The sequence below is a fragment of the Lepidothrix coronata genome, unplaced genomic scaffold, assembly GCF_001604755.1.
Source record: "Lepidothrix coronata isolate B3197 unplaced genomic scaffold, Lepidothrix_coronata-1.0 Scaffold113, whole genome shotgun sequence".
Lineage (NCBI taxonomy): Eukaryota > Metazoa > Chordata > Aves > Passeriformes > Pipridae > Lepidothrix > Lepidothrix coronata.
This window is the reverse complement of record NW_016690293.1, coordinates 1,250,868-1,272,242: the sequence shown is the minus strand read 5'-3', so window position 1 is coordinate 1,272,242 and position 21,375 is coordinate 1,250,868. Positions and strand designations below refer to the sequence as shown.

General features: G+C 39.7%; 1 protein-coding gene across 1 annotated transcript; it reads left to right on the top strand.

Moving 5' to 3' along the window:
- The first annotated feature begins 13,445 nt into the window (after positions 1-13,445).
- On the top strand, positions 13,446-13,961 carry MSGN1 (mesogenin 1). Its single transcript, XM_017824796.1, has one exon. It carries the CDS (start codon positions 13,446-13,448, stop codon positions 13,959-13,961), a length of 516 nt encoding a protein of 171 aa, XP_017680285.1.
- The last annotated feature ends 7,414 nt before the right edge of the window (positions 13,962-21,375 follow it).

The following is a 21,375-nucleotide window of genomic DNA, read 5'->3' as shown; positions in this document are numbered from 1 at the left end:
GGAGTGGGGTAGGTAAAGGGCATGTTGTTCTTCAAGTACTTGTCTGAAAAGTTTTCTGCACAGGTACTGTTATTCTACTAGTAAAGTGCTCTACTAAAGAGAACTGTCAGTACTATCAGTCCTGATGTTGGCACCCCTCTAGCTTGAATGATTTCTGTGGAGACATAGAGCAGAGCCATAGGGTCTGTCTTAGCAATATAAATGTCATTATTTCCACTTGTAAACAGTATTAAACTTCAGTTAAAGGCAGCAAATTCTTTTAGCATAGTTTAACAAAGGGAAGCATTTACTTGGCATTCCTTAGGATTGTAACTCACTATTTCAGATCCATGGAGAATCAACAATAAAGGGAAATAAATGCTGCTTACATGGAATATATACATAGGGAGCTAGAAAAAAATGTTAAAAAGACCACCTCTCAATATCTCTCACACTGTCATTTTTTTGTTGGCAGAGATTATTGAAATGCTTATCTGTATGTGTGAACCTGCTTAACAAAAGGAAAAATTTGATGAACACAGTAAATCTTTTGCTAGTTAACAGAGAAATTTTGTAGTTTGAGAAGGGAATTATTTAACTTTGAGGATTTGCACAGGCTTGGCTCTATGGTCTTATGTCAAGAAAGATGCTTGGAAATGGAGTGGTGAAAGAGACTAATGGCAGCTGTTACTTGAGACAAGATAGTCTTTTCATGTCTAAAAAGGTGTCAGACCCTGCCATATTATATCAGCAGATAAAAGGAAACTGTGGTTAGAATATTACTGAGAGTTGTTATAAACCCAAGTGCTACTGACGGAACAGTAAACTCGGCGCTAGATTTAGCGCTTTTTCCTTCAGGAAACAAAACACTTTAACTGCTTCAAGAAAACAAAATTACGATGGGTGACAGAACCACGGCACTGTTCTCTTGCTCACATATCCTTCATTGTAGCAACTATCAGCACTAAACTTAATTTAACTTAAGATTATTCACACATCAAACTTTAAAAGTTCTTTATTCACAGACTTGTCTCAATCCCCCACCCCAGTTTCCCTTGACTGAGTTTTAGAGGTTTTGTTGTTTCAGAGACTGAGCACAGCTGGGGAAAGGGACATACCTTTGAAAATTTTGCTCACTGAAAACAGGCTACCTATACTAAAATTCCACCTAATGGCTATTTAAATTTAATTATCTGCCTGAATAAAAATTAATGAAGGAAAAGAAGTTAATCAGGGATATTTTTAATGCCAAGCTAGGGTAGAAGTAGCTGTACATTAGCATTTGTTATTTTAATATCTTAATTTTAAAATGCAGTTTGCTCTGCTACAGCACCTCCGCTGCCAAGCTTGAAGCCAACTTAATTATCCTACCACATACTTCTGACAAGGTTGGATCTGTGGCAAGCTATGGGTATTCTTTGGGACACAGTGGGAGGAACTGTGAGCATCGTCCTCTTTGGATGAATTTGTGGGCAAATGAACGCCTACATGCTCTCTTCTTCCTCCATCCTAACATCCTAGTGTTGCCCTGGCAGTGGCACAACATAAAACATAACAGACAGACAAGATAAGTCCAACCCTAGAAACTGTCCAAGTTTTATCTGCTGCAAAAACATGAAATTTGTGGCCCTGTTTCAGGTTAAATTCAAGCTGTCTTCCAGTCTGACATGAATGCCAGGTCTCAGAGCAGCTTTAGCCTTTAAGCCTCTCTGTCTCTCAGCCCCACTGCAATGTGTTGTAGACGTTTTCTTTGACTCTTCTGCACTGGAGAGCTAAATCCTCTGCTTGCTCTGCAGCTGGGTGGGAAAAAGCCCTGAGCTGAGGCTCAAAATCCCCAAATCCTGGAGCTGGACGAAACAAAGGGCTTCAGGAGTGGCAGCCACATGCATAGCTACTCTACAGGGGCTTTATAGGACTTCTCATCCAGACTAACGTGTTCCCAGTTTTCCTAATTATTGAATGGCCTCTTTATGAAATCAAACCTGCCAGTCAGACGTGTGGAAGATAATCTGATTTCTTTTAATTAGTGTCATGCCTTCCTGAAGGAAAGAAATCGGCAGTGACTGCTGACAGTCAGCTGGTCAGCCCGCTCACTTGTGCTTCCCTAAGCTGTGTTGCAGGCTGTCTTTGGCTGTCAGATCAAAAAGTATAGAGGATACAGGAGGGGTACATGAGGATGTAAAGGTTTTGCCTCGAGGGGTTATCAAAAACCCGCGAAAGGTGCTGTCGATACTACAGAGAAGTTTTGGAGATGCAGCAGAAGAGGAGGAGATACTACAGTGAGGTGGCATAGGGCATATATGAATCCTGAATTCCCAAGCACTTGTGTTGCCAGTGTTGGTGTAACCTCATGGGAAAGCCCAAGACATGCAGATCAGCAGCCCTGCCTTGGTACAAACCTGTGCCAAACTGTTGTCCTCCCTGTGGCTCCTACCATAATTTTTAATGAGGCAAGTATTGCCCAGCATCTACTCCTGCTTTTCTGTTACCTTTCTAACCTGAAAATACAGGCTTTTACAGCATGGTTTCAGATAGTGGTTTGTGTTCTCTATGTGTTTATTATTTATCATGAGATATGTGGGATTTGTAGGTGTTCTAACCATCAAGTCCAAGTGAAGGTGATGGGTTTGCACCCACGCTTCTCCCAGCATAAATACATCTTTGTTCTGGTCTCTACTGAAATGCCAGAGGACATCCAAGGGAACGTCACTGTTTCCCAGACTTTTCTTTGTTTACCTTTCTGAAGATCCCTAATCTTACTGCTTACAGATTGCTTAGAATTTGCAGGGTAGGTATTTGGAAAAAGTCATAGCCTCATGATTTTTGTTTGTGATTTCTAAAGAAATACTGTTTTCAGTTGATAATTTTTAAAAAGCCGCTAGTCCTTTGCTTGTTCTGTTATCTATAGCCCGCCACTGAGGTTTTAGGGAGAGAATATTCCTCTCACCACATTGATAACTAGAAGGATATAACTGTATAAAATGGGCATGTGGCTCTGGCATTGAAAATGTTTGAATTTTTACACAGAAGTGAACAAATCCATCAAGAATATTATATTCCTTCCAATAATAATGATATCTTGCAAGAACTTCTTTGTGATAGCATATTTATCTTGTAAGATACCAGCAACAAAAGTGTGGGGGATTTTTTTTTTCTCTTACTACAAAACCAAATATTTTATGCTGGGAGGACACCTTATGAAGATGTTTGATGAGCTCAGGGTCCCCAGCCAGCTCCCCTCAGACATCAGCTTGTCCACCCTGACAAGCAGCATGTCCTCTTTCAAGTTCCCAATAAAGTTCACTTAGCAATACCTCTCTGCAAGTGTTCGTTTCATGAAATAGAGTGATAGGATTTCCCCTTATAAATAAAGTATAGTGCAATTGTGGAAGTTTATAACTCTTACTCTTCTAGTCAACTAGATTGATCAAATATTATATCACTGAAACCATCTATATAAAAAAACCACAAACCCAAAAAAAACCTCCCAAGACTTAGTACCTTTTAAGAAATTAATTATGTTTTCAGAATGAGAACCTAAATAAAAGTGGGTACAGCATCTATCTGGAGAGCATACAGTTTAGGAAGTGCTCATCAAAAACATTCCCCTAAATGTAATTCAAGCTAAGAATCCAGTTGATAATTATTACATAAATCATGGTCGTTCACAGTTTGGCAATCAAAAAGCCTGGCTTATTGTAAGTGCTCTTTTACTAATCTATTGCCACAGATCTCACTTTAACTTTAATAGCAACATTATGTGATCACATATTTTATTTATGGATCATTTGAAGAATCTGTTATGCAGATATTCGGATTAGTGGGCTATCGAACCATTAGCCAAATAAATCTAAAGGTAATAAAACTCACAGGAAGATAAATGGCTCTCTTTTTCTTGTTCTTTCCAGTCAATTCAGGCTAATTTAAGCCTTTCACAGAATGGTGATAATGAAGGATTTGTTCTCAGCAGCGTTATGGCAGGTGATTTGCATTTGAAAGTTTGACACATTTATAGGCCTTTGATCTTTTCCCCCCGGTGCTTGTGCCCCTGGCCAGACACCTACATGCACGTTTTACCAGGTGGAAAATTTAGGAGCAAAGACAGCTCTGAGGGTCACTCTGAAGATGTACACTAGAAAAAACAATTATACACTTTGTGTCCAGAAAATATTCTATTGCTGAGTTTGGGTGGCCTTTATAAAACACTAGGAAAAAAATACATTGAAATGTCTTTTATTAGAGTTTCTATCAAAATAGAGAAAGTCCTCAGGGAAGATTTTAAAGAATACAGTCTGACGGAAAGCCCACTAGCTGTAAAGATTGTCTCTTCTGTAGGTTTAAATTTAATGCTGAAAGGAACTTCTTGCTGTAGGACACTTCAAGAATTTTGACACCAACTAAACTCGAGAAAAGACTGGCACCTCTGGAGCCATTTATGAAATAGTATTTAAATTTTTGCTTTGTTAAAAAACAAAACGAAAAATTAACTGTCCGGGCAGGAGAGCTCTCTTTAGGCTGGAAGAGGAAGCCTTGAAAAAAAAATCACTGTTACTCACACTATGAACATATGCGAGCAAAATCAAACACACAACCCTACAATATATAAAAGATGTTCTTAATGTTTACTATTTGACCCCAAAATAAGTAAGGATTCAGTAAGAACATAGCTTAATATTTGAAACAGGACTATTGTATATCTCATGATTCTCTAAAATTTAATATAATAAGCTGATTTCTTTGCTGGATCATAATGACAAATTCCGGGTCTGTGAGCCAGTGCCTCATTTCATTCTCATCTCAGACTTGATTCCTAAGGTAGGCTGGGTTCAAATTAAAAATTCCCTGCATGAAATTCCTTCCTGTGCCACGAGCAAATAATATTTCTCCAAACTGACCTTTTCCTCTGAAAGAAGATAGGGCTTGCTAGGTTCCTTGGAGGAGGACAGCCAGCCTGATATCAGGAAAACCTCAAGGATGGAGGTGTCTGGCCAAATAACTTCAGGCTCGAGGTTTTATTTGGGAGGATGCTGCTCACGCCCCTGGAATACTCAGCCTTTTTAAAGCTGTGTAACGAGTATTGATTAGCCATTGTCTGGAGTACATTGAAAGTAGCAGGGACTATGTAAATGTTAGCTTACTTTGGATGCACATTAATAGGGAAACCCCAACAGCCCTTTATCCCAACAACCCTTTTGAGTTCTTTTTTTCCCCCACCCCTCCCTTTCCTTTAAAAGATGCTCCTTCAATCTAAGAGTTAAATTCACGTTGAACGTACTTGAAAATTCAGTTCCCGGTACATTTTGTTCTTCAAAAGAGAGCACCATCCATCTGTGTTACTTTGCTTTCAACTCATCACAGAATGTCAGATACTAGATAAGAGCAAGAGACTGATGAATGTGCATCCTAGCCTGACAGGGCAGGTCAATGTCGGGGAAATCAACGTTTTCCTTTTTTTTCCTCTCTATTTTTTTATTTTATTTTTTATTTTTACTACAAGCCATTTCCAATATTTATTTTAGAAAATCACTTCTCTGGAAGCTCAGTTTGCTTAAAGCAATATCACCTGGAGAATTTACATTTAATTGCTTTCTTGTTGCTTCTCTCTTTATATACAGAATTTTGTAATAGTGTCAGAAGTTTAAGTTGACTGTGGTGGGCATCATAGAGAATACCTCTGCAGAGAGATAAACACTCCCCTGACACAGTCTGTATCTAAGGAAGGGAGAGATTTGGAAGAGCAAGAGCAGAAGACAGGGGCTCTCTGTGATGGTGCAGGTCAGTCCTGCTACTATTGTTACTACAATACTACTACTATTCTTAATCCTGCTATATTTGTGATATTTGTGACCCAATTTCCCATCCTGGTTGTGACCTGATTGCTCTGCCTCTACAGAGAGTGCTTTACTGTTTTCCCTGGTTTGCAGCAAACTGGACCCTAAGAGAGCAGAATTGTAGCCAGGAGCAGCTGCCTTCAAGATTTGCATACCTGCTGTTGTAAGATCTACCTGCTTATTCATGCATGCACCACTTTTACACATCCCAATTACCATTAACTAAGCAGGAACTCGGGCAGGGTGCAAAACAGATGTCTGTATATCTTCAGAGTGATGGGGTGGCCAGCAGCACAGAGTTTAATGGGCTCTCAGAGTGAAGGCAAGCTAATGGTTTTATTAGTAATCCCTTTTCCCCACTAGTTCTACATTTTGCCTTCTCTTTGTTTGACATAATAGATTTATAAATTTACTGGCTCCTAGATCAGTTTTCCTGGTAGGAGTGTAGGTTTTTTGCTCTATCTTCTGTTTCAAAATAGAAATAAAAATAAGAGTATTCTAAACAGCAGTGATCTGAACTAAATGACTTTTTGCAACCTTACATCGTGAACTGAGCCCCTATCTGTAACTATATATTGTAACTATAACTACTACAAGTATTGGATAAGCTGTGCTTTGAACTTCCTGAAAAGCCTGTTTCAAGTGGATAATTAAATGTTTCCTGCTTCTCACATTAACTTTATCCGTGCAACTGAGCAGATAAAGAGAGATGTATGATTTATATGGTCAGGGAATGTTTTCTACTGTCAGTACAAAGAAGCACCAAAAAGAATGAGACACAGAAAATCAAGTAGATGAAACCTTAATAAAAGAGAGGGAGAGAGAGAGACATTAAAACAAAAAATAAAGCAGAAAAAAAATAATATTTAGTGATAGATAGGACAAGCTAGAGGTAGAAAAATTGAGAAGACATGGAAAATAAAAGCTGATCATGAAGCAAAGAAAAGAAGCAGGATCTACTGAAGTGGAGAATACAGACTTCTCCACCATGCCCCTGTAACCCAAACACAACTGTCCAAAAATCTAATCAAGCAGGAAAAATATTGGTGTCTTTTATCACCAGCAGGAAACTCATAATACATCATTGAAAGGTCAAGGACTTTTAAGACTCAGAAGTTGTGTCCATTGCCTCTTTCTTCCACTTTGAACTTCTGGAAAGAGCTTGGTTGCTCTTCTTTTTACTCTCCCTTCAGGTAGTGGCAGGCAGTGATAATGCCTGCCCTGACCTCTCTTGCCTCCAGGCTGGGCAGACCCAGCTCCCTGGCCCTTTACTCACACACCACGTTCTCCAGTCCCCTGGCCAGCTTGGTGACCCTTCTCTGGACTTGCTCCAGTGTTTCAACCCACCAGGTTTCCCAGATCTTTTGAGAAGCTGCCTCCTGGCTTGTCACCCTGAGCCTGTGCTGCTACATGGGATTATCCCAGATGGTGCAGGGCTTTGCCTTTGCTTTCCTTTGCTTTCATTTTGCTTTCATTTTTTCCAGTCCAATTCCCTTTGGATGGCTCTCCAAATTTCAACACCACATTTCAACACCAACTGAAAACTTCTGTATGTGCAACATTACCTTTAAAAAATGTGAATAATTTTACTCAAATATCTTCATGGGAGTGTTATAACACTAAGTTTAATTTGTTAGGCAAAACTCATGGAAAAATTCTGAGCAAATGCAAAAAAAAAAAAATCCCAAGCTTAATATACTATTTGTGTTCATCAATAGCCTGAAGGACAGATTTGATTTTTTTTTGTGGGATTGAATGTGATTAAAATTAAGATTTAGCAACTTGCCAAGAAATTCATGATTGCAGTTTAAAATCAATGGTCCTTGTCCAAGGGTTAATCATGTGCTCTAAAAGGTGCTCAAACAGACACACAGCGCTTTATTTCAGAACTTGAAATATGTAAGAGCTAAATAAAATTTGTAATCTAACACTTGTGTGTTGTTTCTTGCCTGGACTATTGAATGAATGCATGAAAGCCCACTGTAATAGCAAGAAAGTAAAAGCACAAACCCTTAGGTGCTATCCAAGTTTTTTAAAAGCCCTGTGAAGCCACTGTTATACATGGTAAAAGACAATCATCCCACTGTTCACGGAAAAGTAGAAAAAACACTTTGGGATAAAATACATTGCACTTCATAATTTTTTAAATTTGAATGCATGTTTTTGGGTAGCAATGGAGGTATTTCTCATCTTGAAATATTTGCAACAGGTAAGCCACCACCTCTCCCGTGAAAAACTGAAACATAACCACTACTTTACAGCAGACATTTTTTAAGACCAAATGTGAAAGCTGATACAATTAAGCTGAAATAAGTGATAATAGAGTTCTCCTACTGAAACAGCTTCTATTATTTTAATAATAGCTGTTACTTCTCATTTTCTGAGCTAAATGAAGCTTATTAGGCTCTCCTTCCTCCCCCAGCTTTGCCCTTTCCTTCTGGCTGAAGTAGCCAGCAGACATTAAAGACCAACCACATAGTCGAACCTCCTTTCAACTTCTGTTAACAGGGGTATTAAAAAGACATTCCTAAATATCAGCTGAAAACCACTAGGTAATAAACTCTACTTAAAAGGTGGGTAGGTGTAAATTCCACACGTAGAGCTTTTCATCTTGGAAGCCAGTTGCTTGGAGATCAGATGTTTTAAATGAATTGCAGAGCTGATGTCATTTGTCAGTTGATGAAGATTGACACTATTTGGAGGATCAAATACTTACATTTGAGGATGTAAAGCAAATAGATAAGTCCTGGTCTTGCTAGGCCAACACCAGAGAGATGCTATGCAAAGCCCCAGTGAAATCAGTGATACTCACTTGACTGTTTCTTCTTCATTAGCAAGGCTCTAGTTTTGACATTTTGGAGGTGTGCCCTTGAGAACATTAAAGGTTTTAAATGTTTATGGCAGGATTTTCTAACAGCACCAGAACTAGACTATTTCTGGTCTTACCACAGATGAATAACATTTCCTCTTGTGCTAGCCACAGGTTTGCAAGGCCAAAGGCTGTAGTAACAGTTAGACATCCAATTTGCACATTATTTTCATGGATTATACTAAGGGATTTGGGCTCCCTCTCATAGTGCTGGATTAAGAATCAATATTTGTTTTCTTATTGCTTTCTTTCTGTCTGGGAATTGTAAGTGGCTGTTCATCTGTATTCTTTGGCACATTGACCTCAAAAAAACTCTGAAAGTATGGATTTGTTGACAAACTTGCTTATCTAGAGGTCTTATTTATTTCAGTTGAGGTTGGATCCAGATTAAACTTTCTTCCACAAGCAGGAAAAAAGCTGTGAAGTCCAAAAATTCTAAAAAAAATGCATCTATCCAAATTGAGGGAAAGCCTTAGAAAGGAAAGAAGCATCGTCTGGTGGCTAATGTGACTCGATAACAAATGTGATGGATCCTTTCCTTCCTTTATTGCCAGCTTGGGTGTAAACAGAGGTGTTCAGCACTGTTTTTCGGAAGTGTTGAACACCTGCTGTGTCTGCTGAAGTTGGTGAGACCTGCAGCTGCTTGGCCCATGTTTTATATGAGGTAACTGACTCCTCGTCCGTGCCTCTGCAAAGCAGGATGGTCACAGCCACCTCCACAGCAAGCAGGCAGCACTGCAGATAATCCTTGGGAAATCTCTTGTTAAATGGCAGATGAAGTGACTTTAAAAGCTTTTGGGAGATACATTTTTCTTTTCACTGTACAAACTGCAAGATGTAGCACGAAAGTGCTCTTCGAGGGTATTTGTATGATCTGCTTCTCGTCAGCAAAACAAGACTAGACTTCTGTCCTAGTTGTAAAGGAGGCTGACTGTAATGGGATTAGTGTTATTTAAACATATTTATCCATGTTTACTCTGTTTCAGACTGCATTCTTCCCAGCTGATATAATTTTTTACTTATTGTTAAAAGTCTATTTCTCCTACCAAACTCACAGGTTGGTGGAAATACCTTCTAATATAGAAAAAAACCCCCGTAGATCAGTTGTAAACTACTGTGCACAGAAAATGCATTTATTTACCATGCATTATCATGACATATTATCTAAATTACTTATTTTAAATTTTAAACCTGAAGCTCTAAAAATTTTCTGTGCCATGGGCAGTTTAGGTTTTTTTAAATGGAAGAATTTTTGATCTCTCTGTGCATCCATGCTCCTTAATGGATTCGAAAGTATGAGCAGGGAACCTTTCATTTTAAAAGAGATGAAGATTGAGATGATAGCCTTTATACTGCAGAATAGATTACTGAAATGAAAACCCAGATTATCAGTCAAGTAGAAAATGCCTTATCATTTTTTGTCAGTGCTTATTTCATTGTTGTTAGCCTTATATCTCATTACCATCCAATGTTTTGACATTAATGATGAACAAAAAGGGAATTCCTAAAATTTGCAGGGGGCAGAATAAAATAAAGATTGCAAAACTTTTTCTTTTTTTCCATTTACTTTCTAGGAAGGGGCCATATGAAATACTAGACTTTCTTACCTGTTTAGTGAGAGAGCATCAAATTATCATAGGGCATGGATCATACCATGATCATGAAGAGATGTTACATGGCTTCTCAGTTTGGCCAAAACTGAGGCACACTTCACTGGGGTTGTTTAGGGAAGCTGGGAGCCATGGGTACAAATGGGTGGCTAGTTTTCAGAACAGAACCTCTGTTTGCATCTATACCAGCAGACCAAACAGGGACACATCCCCTTGGTTGGCTCTGGAGATGTGTCATGACAACGTTTGCTTTAGTTTGGGTAAACCTTTTGCTCACCCCTATGCCCTTGGTAGCATCCCCTGGGCCCCAGTCAGGTAGTGTTTGGGACATAACTAGGTGGGTCCAATCTAAAAGAGAACCAGGGAGCGTGATAGTCATAAAACAGGATGCAAAACTGCAAGGCAGTTTTCAATATGAGCATTCTTGCCTGTGTAACAGTTTATAAGAGCATAAGCTTATAAGATCCAGTGATTTTTCGTTCAATCAGAGCAGTTGTCTATATACTCTCACATCATCCTTGGTCGCACTGAACATTTACCCATAAGATATAAGAAAAGATACAGTTATTGCTATAATTTGCATTCCTCTACCCTGCCTAATAGCCCTATATATAAGAATACAGAGATAAAATCAGACTGTGATCACCTGTCATTTACAGCAATGGCATCTTGGACATGCACAAAATCTTTTACCCCCTTGGTGTCTGAGCAACACTTCCTATGATTTACCCCTAAGTTAACTGGTGACGTACATTATTTATAATCAGCAAACAAGTGACTTGAAATTTTTGCTTCTAAATTTGACTGCATTAAATTAGCATTTGTTTGCAAAATCAAAGCTGAGCAGGACACTTTATATATGCACTCAATAGGTGTATTTTGGATATATTTATATATAACATATACATATAGTGTGTACATGTATACATGTGTATATACTTATATACATATACACATACATATATTTTTAAGTTCCTTTTTCTTGGCACACCTTGATAAAAGTTTTTCCTTTTCCACCTACCCCTCCTGATTTTTTTTCTATTTGTAGACTTTTAATTGTGTTTACTTAAAAGAAAAAAGAAAGACATGAAATAAGAACAGGGGACCTGTCAAATGTAAAATACAATATAAACACAAATACAGGGAGAAAAAAGGAAAAAGAGTGGGAGAGAGAATATAACTGGGACTGAACCAACTCCCCAATTTATGCAAAATTAGACCTTGTGTCTAACTTGTGACCTGGTGACCATGTCTTGGTGATCAATGAAACTCATTCAGTTCATCTAAATAAGAGAATATACCTGTCCTTCATCTTGTGTTAATTTTAATTTTTAGCAGACATTTGTGCTTAGGACTGTTTCAGCTCATTTTCTTAAAGAAGGACCAAAGCAGAGCTCAGAATATGATGGGGTAATCATAAAACACAAAGCAATCCTGTCTGAGGAGCTGTGCCCTGAATTCCTGTGTGGAGTAGACATCATGACAGCCAAACTATCTCAGCCCAGGGTGAAGTGCAAAAATCCTTCATTTTTTGGTTCTTTCTCATTCATCTCAGCATAAAATCAGGAAGTTTCCCATAATCTGCTTCCTAATATTTTGATCCCAAGCTCATAAAAATTCACAAAAGCCTTCCTAGCGACTATGGTGAGTATTGGATTTTTTTTTCCTGAGTGATTGTAGTGAACATTTCACAGAAAGAAATGGCATGTTCCATAAAACCTCAGCATGCTTCAGCTGTGTGCAATTCAGAGGCATTCCCTGCCTTTGTTTGGAGTGGATTATGGTGCACACAGAGATCATTACACAGAAGGAGACTCTAAAATAAATCATACTTTTATTTTTTCTCCAGGTTGACACTCTTTCTCCTTTTCTTTTCCTTATGTATTCCATTTTGCTTCCATTATGTGCCAATACAAAGTCATGGCTGGCAGCTGAGCTGCTCAGTAGAGCTGCAGAGCTCAGTTGTTTTTCAGAGTTTTCCTGGCTCTTCTAATGCTTTGCTGTATGATTTGGGAAAAGTTCCTCCTTGCGTCCACTTATGCATTTCCCCACAGTAATAGAGAACATTAATCATCACTGTAAGCTATTCTGAAGCCTAGAGATGAAAAATGCTCATTATTAATCATATTAATTTATAGGTTATACATTTTCACTTGAGCTGTGTAACATATAACCGCTGTTGCGTTGAGTCAGGGTTGGAAAAACATTTTTTTGGCAGAAGAACAGATTCCTAGAGGTAGAAAATTTTACTGAGGTAGCTTCGAGTCTTCTCTAACACATGTATAACCTACATATTACTGTGAATTACATTTCTATATAAAACATATTTCTGGGCCCAAAGTTTATACACTGTAAATTTTTTTCCCTAGATCTTCTTTACGAATACATTTTCCCTTTTTTTTTTAATTGTACTTTGACTTTATTTACAACTAAGGACTTCCTTTTTGATTTCACAGGCACGTTTTTAAAAAGTAAATAAATCTACAAACTGCAGGGGAATACATTGCAGTTCTTTCCTCCTTTCTCCTGTTGTAAACCAAAGTGATCCAGTTGCAGTCTCATTAGAAGAGAAATCCACAGAGCCATAACACACACAAAACCAAACAAACCACCTTTGACTTTCACGATTAAGATGCAGATAATGAGAAACTACTTCAACAGCAGTCAGCATGGACCACATATTCACTGCTGTAGTGCCATCACTTCCAGTTACCCAGAAATCAGGGCTCGATGGCCTAAATTTAAGGTTTGTGTTAGTCGTCAATAAATTCTACATCTGTAAATTGTTTTGTGAAATGGTTAATTTTCTTTTTCCTCTCTCACCACTTACCCCCCAGCGCAATGTTCAACGTAGATGCGCAGCCTTAATTGGTTTAGTTGCAAGAAGATAATCTTTTTTTCCCCCTTTCTTGCTGTTGCCTGTTAGCTTAAAGGCTTTTTAGCTGAAGGTTGATAATTATCACTGAGAAGAAACTAGCACATCAGGAGTTCATTTTCCATCTTAGCACTTGTGGCGCTCCTTTGAACTCCTCGCGCCAAACCCGTGTTCCCACTCTGTCACTTTCCTCCCTCCATCATAAAAAGGTCTCAGCAGCCGGCGGCTCCAGCCTTTGCTGGTGGGCAGAAGGCACTGCTTCTCCCGAGCGCTCCTCCAGCATGGACAAATTGCACGAGACGTTGATAAACATGGAAGATGCTTTGGGTTCGGAACACTCCGTCTGCTTATCATCCTGGGACTGGAAAAGCTCCGCCGGCTCTTTCGAGCTGCACCCCATCTCGCCCCCACACAGCTTGTCCCCGACGCCCTCCTTCGAATCCTACTCCTCATCCCCTTGCCCGGCAGCATCGGAGCCCCCCTACGGGAGTGGAGGCAGCAGCCTGGTGGGATACAGCCTGGTGGACTTCCCCCCTGCCTACCTGCCCAGCCCCGGGCAGGCGCGGCTGCCCAAGGGCACCAAGGTGCGGATGTCTGCCCAGCGCCGGAGGAAGGCCAGCGAGCGGGAGAAGCTGCGGATGAGGACCCTGGCCGACGCGCTCCACACGCTGCGCAACTACCTGCCCCCCATCTACAGCCAGAGGGGACAGCCCCTCACCAAAATACAGACCCTGAAGTACACCATCAAGTACATCAGCGAACTCACGGAGCTCCTCAACAGCGTCAAGCGGGTGTAGATCCCACCTGGAGCACCTGCCCTGGCACGCTCAGGGTCTTTGCAAACAGAAAAACATCAACATTTCTTCCTCATCAGAGGGCGGTGTGAGAGGAGGATGGCTCGAGGGAGGGAGAGCAAGGGCCACCATTGTACATGGGATGCTGGAAGGTGATGTAGGATTGCCTGTAAACCTGAGCTGCAGATTGCTGAGACAGAAGTCTTGCTATTTGCTTTTTTTCATGTCTTTTTTTTTTAAAATAAGCTTTTGAAAAATATTAAACCTAGTTCGATACAGAAGTGAAAAAAAAAAGCCAACTGATCTTCCTAGGATTTACATATCACTGTTCCGATCTTGTTTTATAAGGACAATAGTAAATCCATAGGTGTTAAACTGAATTTCAAAAAAGTAATTGGCAATAACATTATAAGAATACTAAGTGTATTGGTTTGTAGGCACTTTAATACTAGAATGAGGAAGAACATATATAGTTATTTCAAGCATTGTCTATTTATCCACGTTTCCACTGTACCTAAAAATCAAGAAACTAAGTATTAGTGAGAACATCTTTGTGTGTAAACAATAAATAAATGTGTCATAGTCTGTATCCTGTATTATATATCTGATTGATAGATAAGTAAAATCTAGTGATGACTGCTAAATATTGGAAACTAAATATAAGCAAGCGGATATTTTGTATAGATAAATTGCTGTTAAGTCCTCTCTTCTTTATTAATATATACAGAAACATATAATATTTCTGTATTTAATGTGTAAAAACTCCCTTCTTCAATGCCGATAAATGCTGGAAGACATTTCTACATCAAAAATATTGAACAAATAAGATTAGGATGAGTTATCATCCTACTCGCTGACGTGAAATAAATTAATTCAGGTTTTACAAAGATGTGAAGTTTTATTCTCAAGGTGTACTGAAACCTAGGACTTTTTTTCTTTCCCTCTTTCTGTTTGTTTGGAAGGAAATCAGCACAATCATCTTTGTTTTTTCCTCTAAGGATCAGCTTAAGCTGATTCAGTGCTCTTCTCACGTGGTATGTGTATGTTGGGGCAATCAGCATGAAATTCAGCACTGTTTCAAAAAAGCAGCTACACTCAAATCTACACAGGTAGCACTGTCACTCCGATGTAACTAAATTTAAGCATATCCCATATGCTTCTGTTTTAATTTAACCCATGCTAGATTTCTGTTTTAATTTAACCCACGCTAGATTTCTTACAAGCTTTAGTGTTTCGGCAAGAATATCAGTAGAATAATTTTTAAAGCCATAGAAAATTGTCAAGTTAGAGAAAATTTGATGCACATATGAGATGGCAATCCTAATGTCAGCACAGCTGATCCAGATTTGAGCAGATAAAGAGTCACATAGACAAGGTCAGTCTGGATCTATTTTGCAAGGGATCAAAACAGCACAATTGCCCGTGGGATCTTGCACAGAACAATAACTGAGAGACTGATCCCAAGTCTTATCTCAAATGTTCTCATTGTTACTGGTACCTGCTCACTCGGGCTGGCAAACCATCAGCAGATGCCCAGAAAGACAACCCTGTCATTCTGTGATGTTAATTAAAGACGATCATCGTTCCCAAGTATAGTGGTTGGATAAATTGTCTCTGCTTGGGAAGACTTTTAACCTTGTCCCTTAAATATTCCACAGCTGAAACTACTAGCAGTAACTATGCTTTCCAGCTCTTCAGCTATAGAAGCCTATAGGGTCATGGTTAAAGAAGAGAAACAACAAATTAAAAGAATGTGCTTTCTTTGCTATTTTATTTATGACCTTGGCTGGTCATCCAGCACTGCTGCCTCAGTTTACCCATCTGCAAACCAAGACTGATAACTAATGGCCTCAGAAAGCTGCTGGTCACAAAACTAAGTGATGCTGCACGCAGAAAGAGTGTCCCAGGAGGAGGTACCCTGCGGATTTGAGGTGGCTCAGTCAGCATTTCCCACCACCCCACAGAAAGCGGCAAATGAAGGCCCCAATGGGCTGTAACCTGTTGGGTGCCTGGGGAGTTCCTTTGTCTCCTTGCAAAACTAAGGTGGAGCAACAGCTCTAGGTAACCCCAAAGGCAAGGCTGTGAGTCTCAGAAGAACATTGTACTGCCTCTGTGCCAGTGACCTAGACCTTGTCTGTGTCTCTTCCCTGGCCCAAGCATTCTAGGGGCTGCTGTCCCAGGCTCCAGCTTTACAGGGCTGCATCTGAACTGACTATAGGGAATGAGCTGCACTAAGTCACTCCCTGTGTGGCAACAGGACCAAAGCCCATATCCTGGATAGGGTTAGTTTACTAGACTGTGTTGTACTTATGCACCATTTAGTTTGTTTGATCCCCTTTCAGGGGATCTCTCCTTCCACCTGTGTGGGGGAGTGGGAGTGACTTAAGTGTGGGAGTAGGAGGCAGAGGGAAGTTTAGTACCTGCCTGTGACCAAGATCTCCCAGGATCTGCCACATTTGTTCCTTCCCTCCCCAAAAGAAATTTTTGCTCTGCCTGACATAGTGTATCTCTATAAGCTCCATCTTTGTATTTCTTCCCCTTGGCATGGACATTTCACTGGTCCAGAGAAAATAATGTGAATTATTGTATTCATGGTATAAGAAGGTACAAATCCTGCTGCTATTAAATGTTCTATTTTATTGTTTTTCAACAAAATTTAATACAGTTAAGGTTCATCTTCTTTTTCCTTTAGGCCCAGGAGTTTAGGATATCTAATTGATATGTAAGAGATCAAGTTATTTCTAATTTTCAGAACTGTAAGGTTCTTAAAGCTCCATTGAATTATAACAGTGATACCACAATAATCCATAGAAGAGAGGCAAAAAAAGTGGAAACCCAGTCTGAAAAAGTTTCACAAGTCACAGAAGTAGAGGATATCTCTCACATACAAGCATTTTCTTTCAACATGGTATTTTAAAAATATGCATGGAAATAAAGCTAAAGTAGCTAAAAGATCATGACTGAGAAATTAAATTACACTCTGCCTAATGGATAGAGTTGTTTCCCATGCTAAAAAGATATAGGAGACTCAACTGGAGTCAGTCCTACACAATTAAAGTAACCCTTCTGTCCCCAAGAGCTCTCCCTTTTGCAGGTTAACATGTCATTGAAATTCCTTACTCACTTGGAGAGCAAAATATGAATATTAAAAAGGAAACCATCACCACTGAAACATAGTTTTCTACTGCATTCAGTCTTTTCTTACAAGAAATTGGTACATGAAATCATACTCCATGAATAGCCATGAAGATGAAAGGGCAGCAGGACAGTCTTGAAATGCAAAAGAGAAAAGGGGTAGAGTACATTATAAGATCTTGTACAAAAACTAATTAATTGAAATGGATTTTAGAATCTCATGAAAAGCCTCAAGATACAGAAAACTGGCAATTTGAACTACTAGGCTTCACTCAGTTTACTGATGAGATTATTACCATCCTGTTCCTTCCAGAGCTAGTTGCTGCACACAAGTAGATATATTTTGCCCTTTAAACAGATATTTTCAGGCCTTAAAACATACATTTTGCACTGAGCCAGAGAGAAACAGCCCAGAAGCAAGCTGAGGGCAAGAGAAATGAGCAAGAGGCACCAAATCATAGGTGAGATGACTAGATTCCACCAGCTGTTTCCTGAGCAGTTCCTCACGTTCAGAGCTACGCCCTTGCCTCCTTTCTGGGTGAATTACTGAGGGGCTCCAGGTGTAACTGCAGAGACAGAGTGCTAGAAGTTTCAGCAGCCAGGGAAAAAGAGGGATTTCAGTCCCACACCCACCCTGACCCTTTTATTAGGGAAGAAAAAGGCATGGCAGAGCAGGCAGTTACATATAATGGATTTTATATCAGTTAACTCCTTTGGTGCCAAGAGTCAGGCAGTGGGTGGTGCTGAAGGGAGCAGTTGCTGCTCTCAGTGATATGAGAAAAGGCTCTGGCTTTCTTCTTCTACCTCAGGGACTAGAAGCTGTTCTGGTGCAGGTGAAAATACATGATGCTGCTTTCTTTAGCAGGAGGCACAGCAATGGATAGGAGGAGGTCTAGCAGGTAGGGTATTAGCACAAAATTCAGGAGACTAGTACAGCTTCACACTGCAGGGCACACTTTCCACCTGAATCCAGGAGCATGACAACTTCTCTGCCGACCCTATATAAATGATGCAGCAGTGTGTTGCCTGCCAGCAGCACTAATACCTAGACACAGACCCTGAAGCTGGCAAGCAGGTCAAATTCCCTCTGAGGGGGAAGAATAAGTACCTTGGAGAGAATATTCTCCCCAGTTAAAGGATCACACATGGAAGGAACTCCCTGGGCAAGCCCTGGCTCTGTAAGCCACAGAACTCACTCCCCCTCAGCCCCCAAAGCAGAGGGGAGCCTGGGGCTGCCCGAACACAGAGTTCTTTGAAATTCTATGCTGAGGAGCACCATGTAGGTGCCAAGAGATTTTATGGTGACACATTTGGGCTGCACATAGGTGTGCTTGGGGCAAAGAAAACCTCCTGCAAATGTGTTTCATCCAATGCCTTGGGAGAGCTGCTTATCTGGTAGCTGCCACAGCTCCACATCCCCTCTGACTAGGGATGCGAGGAGCCATCCCCTCCAGCTCTGCCTGGCAGTAGCTAAAAAATACCCCACAGGAATACACACATACATCAACTTCTAAGGAGCCAGTATCTGACTGTTACTCCCCAACTTATCTGCCATGCAACCACAAATGCTAGTATTGCATTTAACAGACAGGAAACCCAATTGTGATAAGTCACAGATCCCAGTAGAGCAGCCTGTTTATAACATGCTATAGAATCAAGTCCATCTGAATCTCCTCCCTGATCAAGGCCCTGACTTTTTGCTTCTTTACACACCAACATGAGCCCAGCTTTGCTCTATTACAGTACTCGGTGTTATGATAAAGAGAAAAATTCAGCTTACTTATGCTTTAGAGCATTTCTTTCAAAGCACATGCCCTTCTGGCATTCTAACTAACACTATTTAGGTGTTTCTGGACTCACATGCACAAATAAAAGTAGAAATTATATGGGGCAAACTAGTTGAAGACTCAAACTTGTGGCAGAAGCCAAAACTTGAACATAACTTCCCAAATCACTCGATCATTGTCAGAACATATTTTCCTCTGGAAAGAGGTGCATTGCATTTACTGAAGACATGGTGATTTCAAAGAAAAAGCAAAGGAATATGCAAAAAAGAAGAAAATTAATTGGGCCAGAAAAAAAAAATGCCAGTTTTCCTAGTTTTTCAGTATTAATAGTAAGTTGTTGCTGCTTTAAATCACCAAAGCAGTAGAGTTTTAAAATAGTAGCCGTGTCATTGAATGTAGACTATAGTAAAGATGAGATCTCTACTTTTCTGTCAGTGATGAGATATAATAAGGTTACTTGTAGCAGTGACTTATCAACATTTATTTGAAATGGAAATAACTATCTGCAGTACATTTCTGTTATTGTTCCTATTTAACTGTAAAAACAAATCACACCATACTTCTCTTTTCCCTTATAGTTTTATCATTCACCTGTTGAAATTGAAGAAGACATTAAGCATAAACAAAGAAGATTGATCTGCTTTCAACTCGTGTTAACAGGGATATAAAAATAACATCCCAAATACCAGGGGAAAAGCATGTGGTCATAAAATATCCACTTAAAAGGCAAAGAGGTGTTGACAAAACACTTGAAGATTTTTTTTATATATATATATAACCAGGAAGGCAGTTCCTGAATTTTAGTATAAACAGACACCTCTGAGGTAGAGAGAATATTACCATCATGTCTTTAAAAGATTTTACTGATAGTCAAATGGATTCTGTGTCTCTCACACATTATTGGAAAATCTGACAAGAAGTTTTAAAAAAAATCCTAGTCCAACGATGGAGGGAAATGTCCTTGAATTTTCCCACATATCAAAAAGTTTAATAGATAAGATGATCCTTTACACGTCTCGTCTTTAAAATGGCACTAAACAAAGGTTTTAGAAGAGCTGAACAGTAGGGCCACAGTGTACCTGTGTATCACCTTGGATGAAAATAAAGGAGAGTGCCTTAGATGAGATTGTAAATACCAGATTTCTATTACTGAGTGATGTTGTCCTTTATTCGTGGTTCAAAGAAAGGGATTGCAAACCCAGGAAGCCATAACTGAGACAGAGTTAACAGTACTGAAACAGGCTGCCCAGCTGCATACTTGGTTCTCACAGCAGTCTCTAGTTGATATATTTCGCCCCACACAGAGCTGTAAGAGAGGAGAAGGTGGCTCAGGCTGCTTGGGGCAGCCTACGTTGTGTGTAGCCTCCTCTATGGAAAACCAGTCTTGATGCAGAGCTATGGCCTTGATACATCCTCATCATGAAGCCCACACACATTTTTCCAGAAATGACAGTAACATATCTACTACAGATGTGCTTAGCAGGCAACTGGAAGACAAACAACACTTACAAATATGAGCTGTAATTATAGCACAACTGTTTAGTGAGATCTCTATACAGGTATTGTAGCAACAGAGATACAATCTTTTCAACGCCGAGCTTTCTCACAAAGTGCAAATAGATTCACAAAATAGTTTCTTGCTCAAGTTAGCCTTTACAGAAATTTCCCGTAGTAGAATTCTCTTTAATATAAAGTTAAAAAGCAGACACCCATTATTGTCTATTTAGCCTAAGGGATAATGATTCATGCTAAGCGATATCTTTCCTTAGAACAGGAACATAAAATATTGTATCTGAACTGTTTTCATACCACTGTTCAGACGCAAAGAAGAAACAAAGAAATTTTTCTCCCATTAAAAAAGAGACAGGAAAATCTGACAGGAGCTCATAAGCATCATGTTCTCAAGGTAAGGAAGAATCCTTAACACTTTGCAGATAGTAGTAATGATAGTACACAGATTCTATTACAAGTCTTTACTAAAAGCTTGTTTTCGTGTAGGTTGGTTGACAGCATACTCAGCTAAGCAGTCACTGACGCTACCTGTGAGCAATTTTACTCCACCTAGGGAAGGAAACTTGACATTGCAGAGCCACAACACTCCTGCAAGATTCGGTTTATGGCTTTTCTGTCAACAGCCACTACAGAATCAAGCATTTTCATCCCCGTCTTGCTCCAAAAAAACCGCTTTCACTTACTGACATTAAGCTCTCTGCAACCCTTTGTTCATACTGAAGCTTAAAAAAAAAAAAAAAGCTCAAAGTGATTTACAATTGACTTCACACTTGCTGCCAACCCTTCTCCCCTACCCCCAAACAGATGATTCCAACTGCAAAGTGACGCAAGTTTTGGACATGTTAGCTGAGCAGACTAGGTCAGATGCAAGTAACACAAAAGACTAAGAGTTTAATGCTGTAGAGGAACAGAGGAGAGCAGCACACAGTTTAAACACAAAGTTACATCCAATACTGGTTAGCAGACTCCTTTCTCAGTAGACA

What these genes read in the sequence shown, in the direction of transcription:
- MSGN1 (XM_017824796.1), top strand. Translation starts at nt 13,446, where the DNA reads ATGGACAAATTGCACGAGACGTTGATAAACATGGAAGATGCTTTGGGT.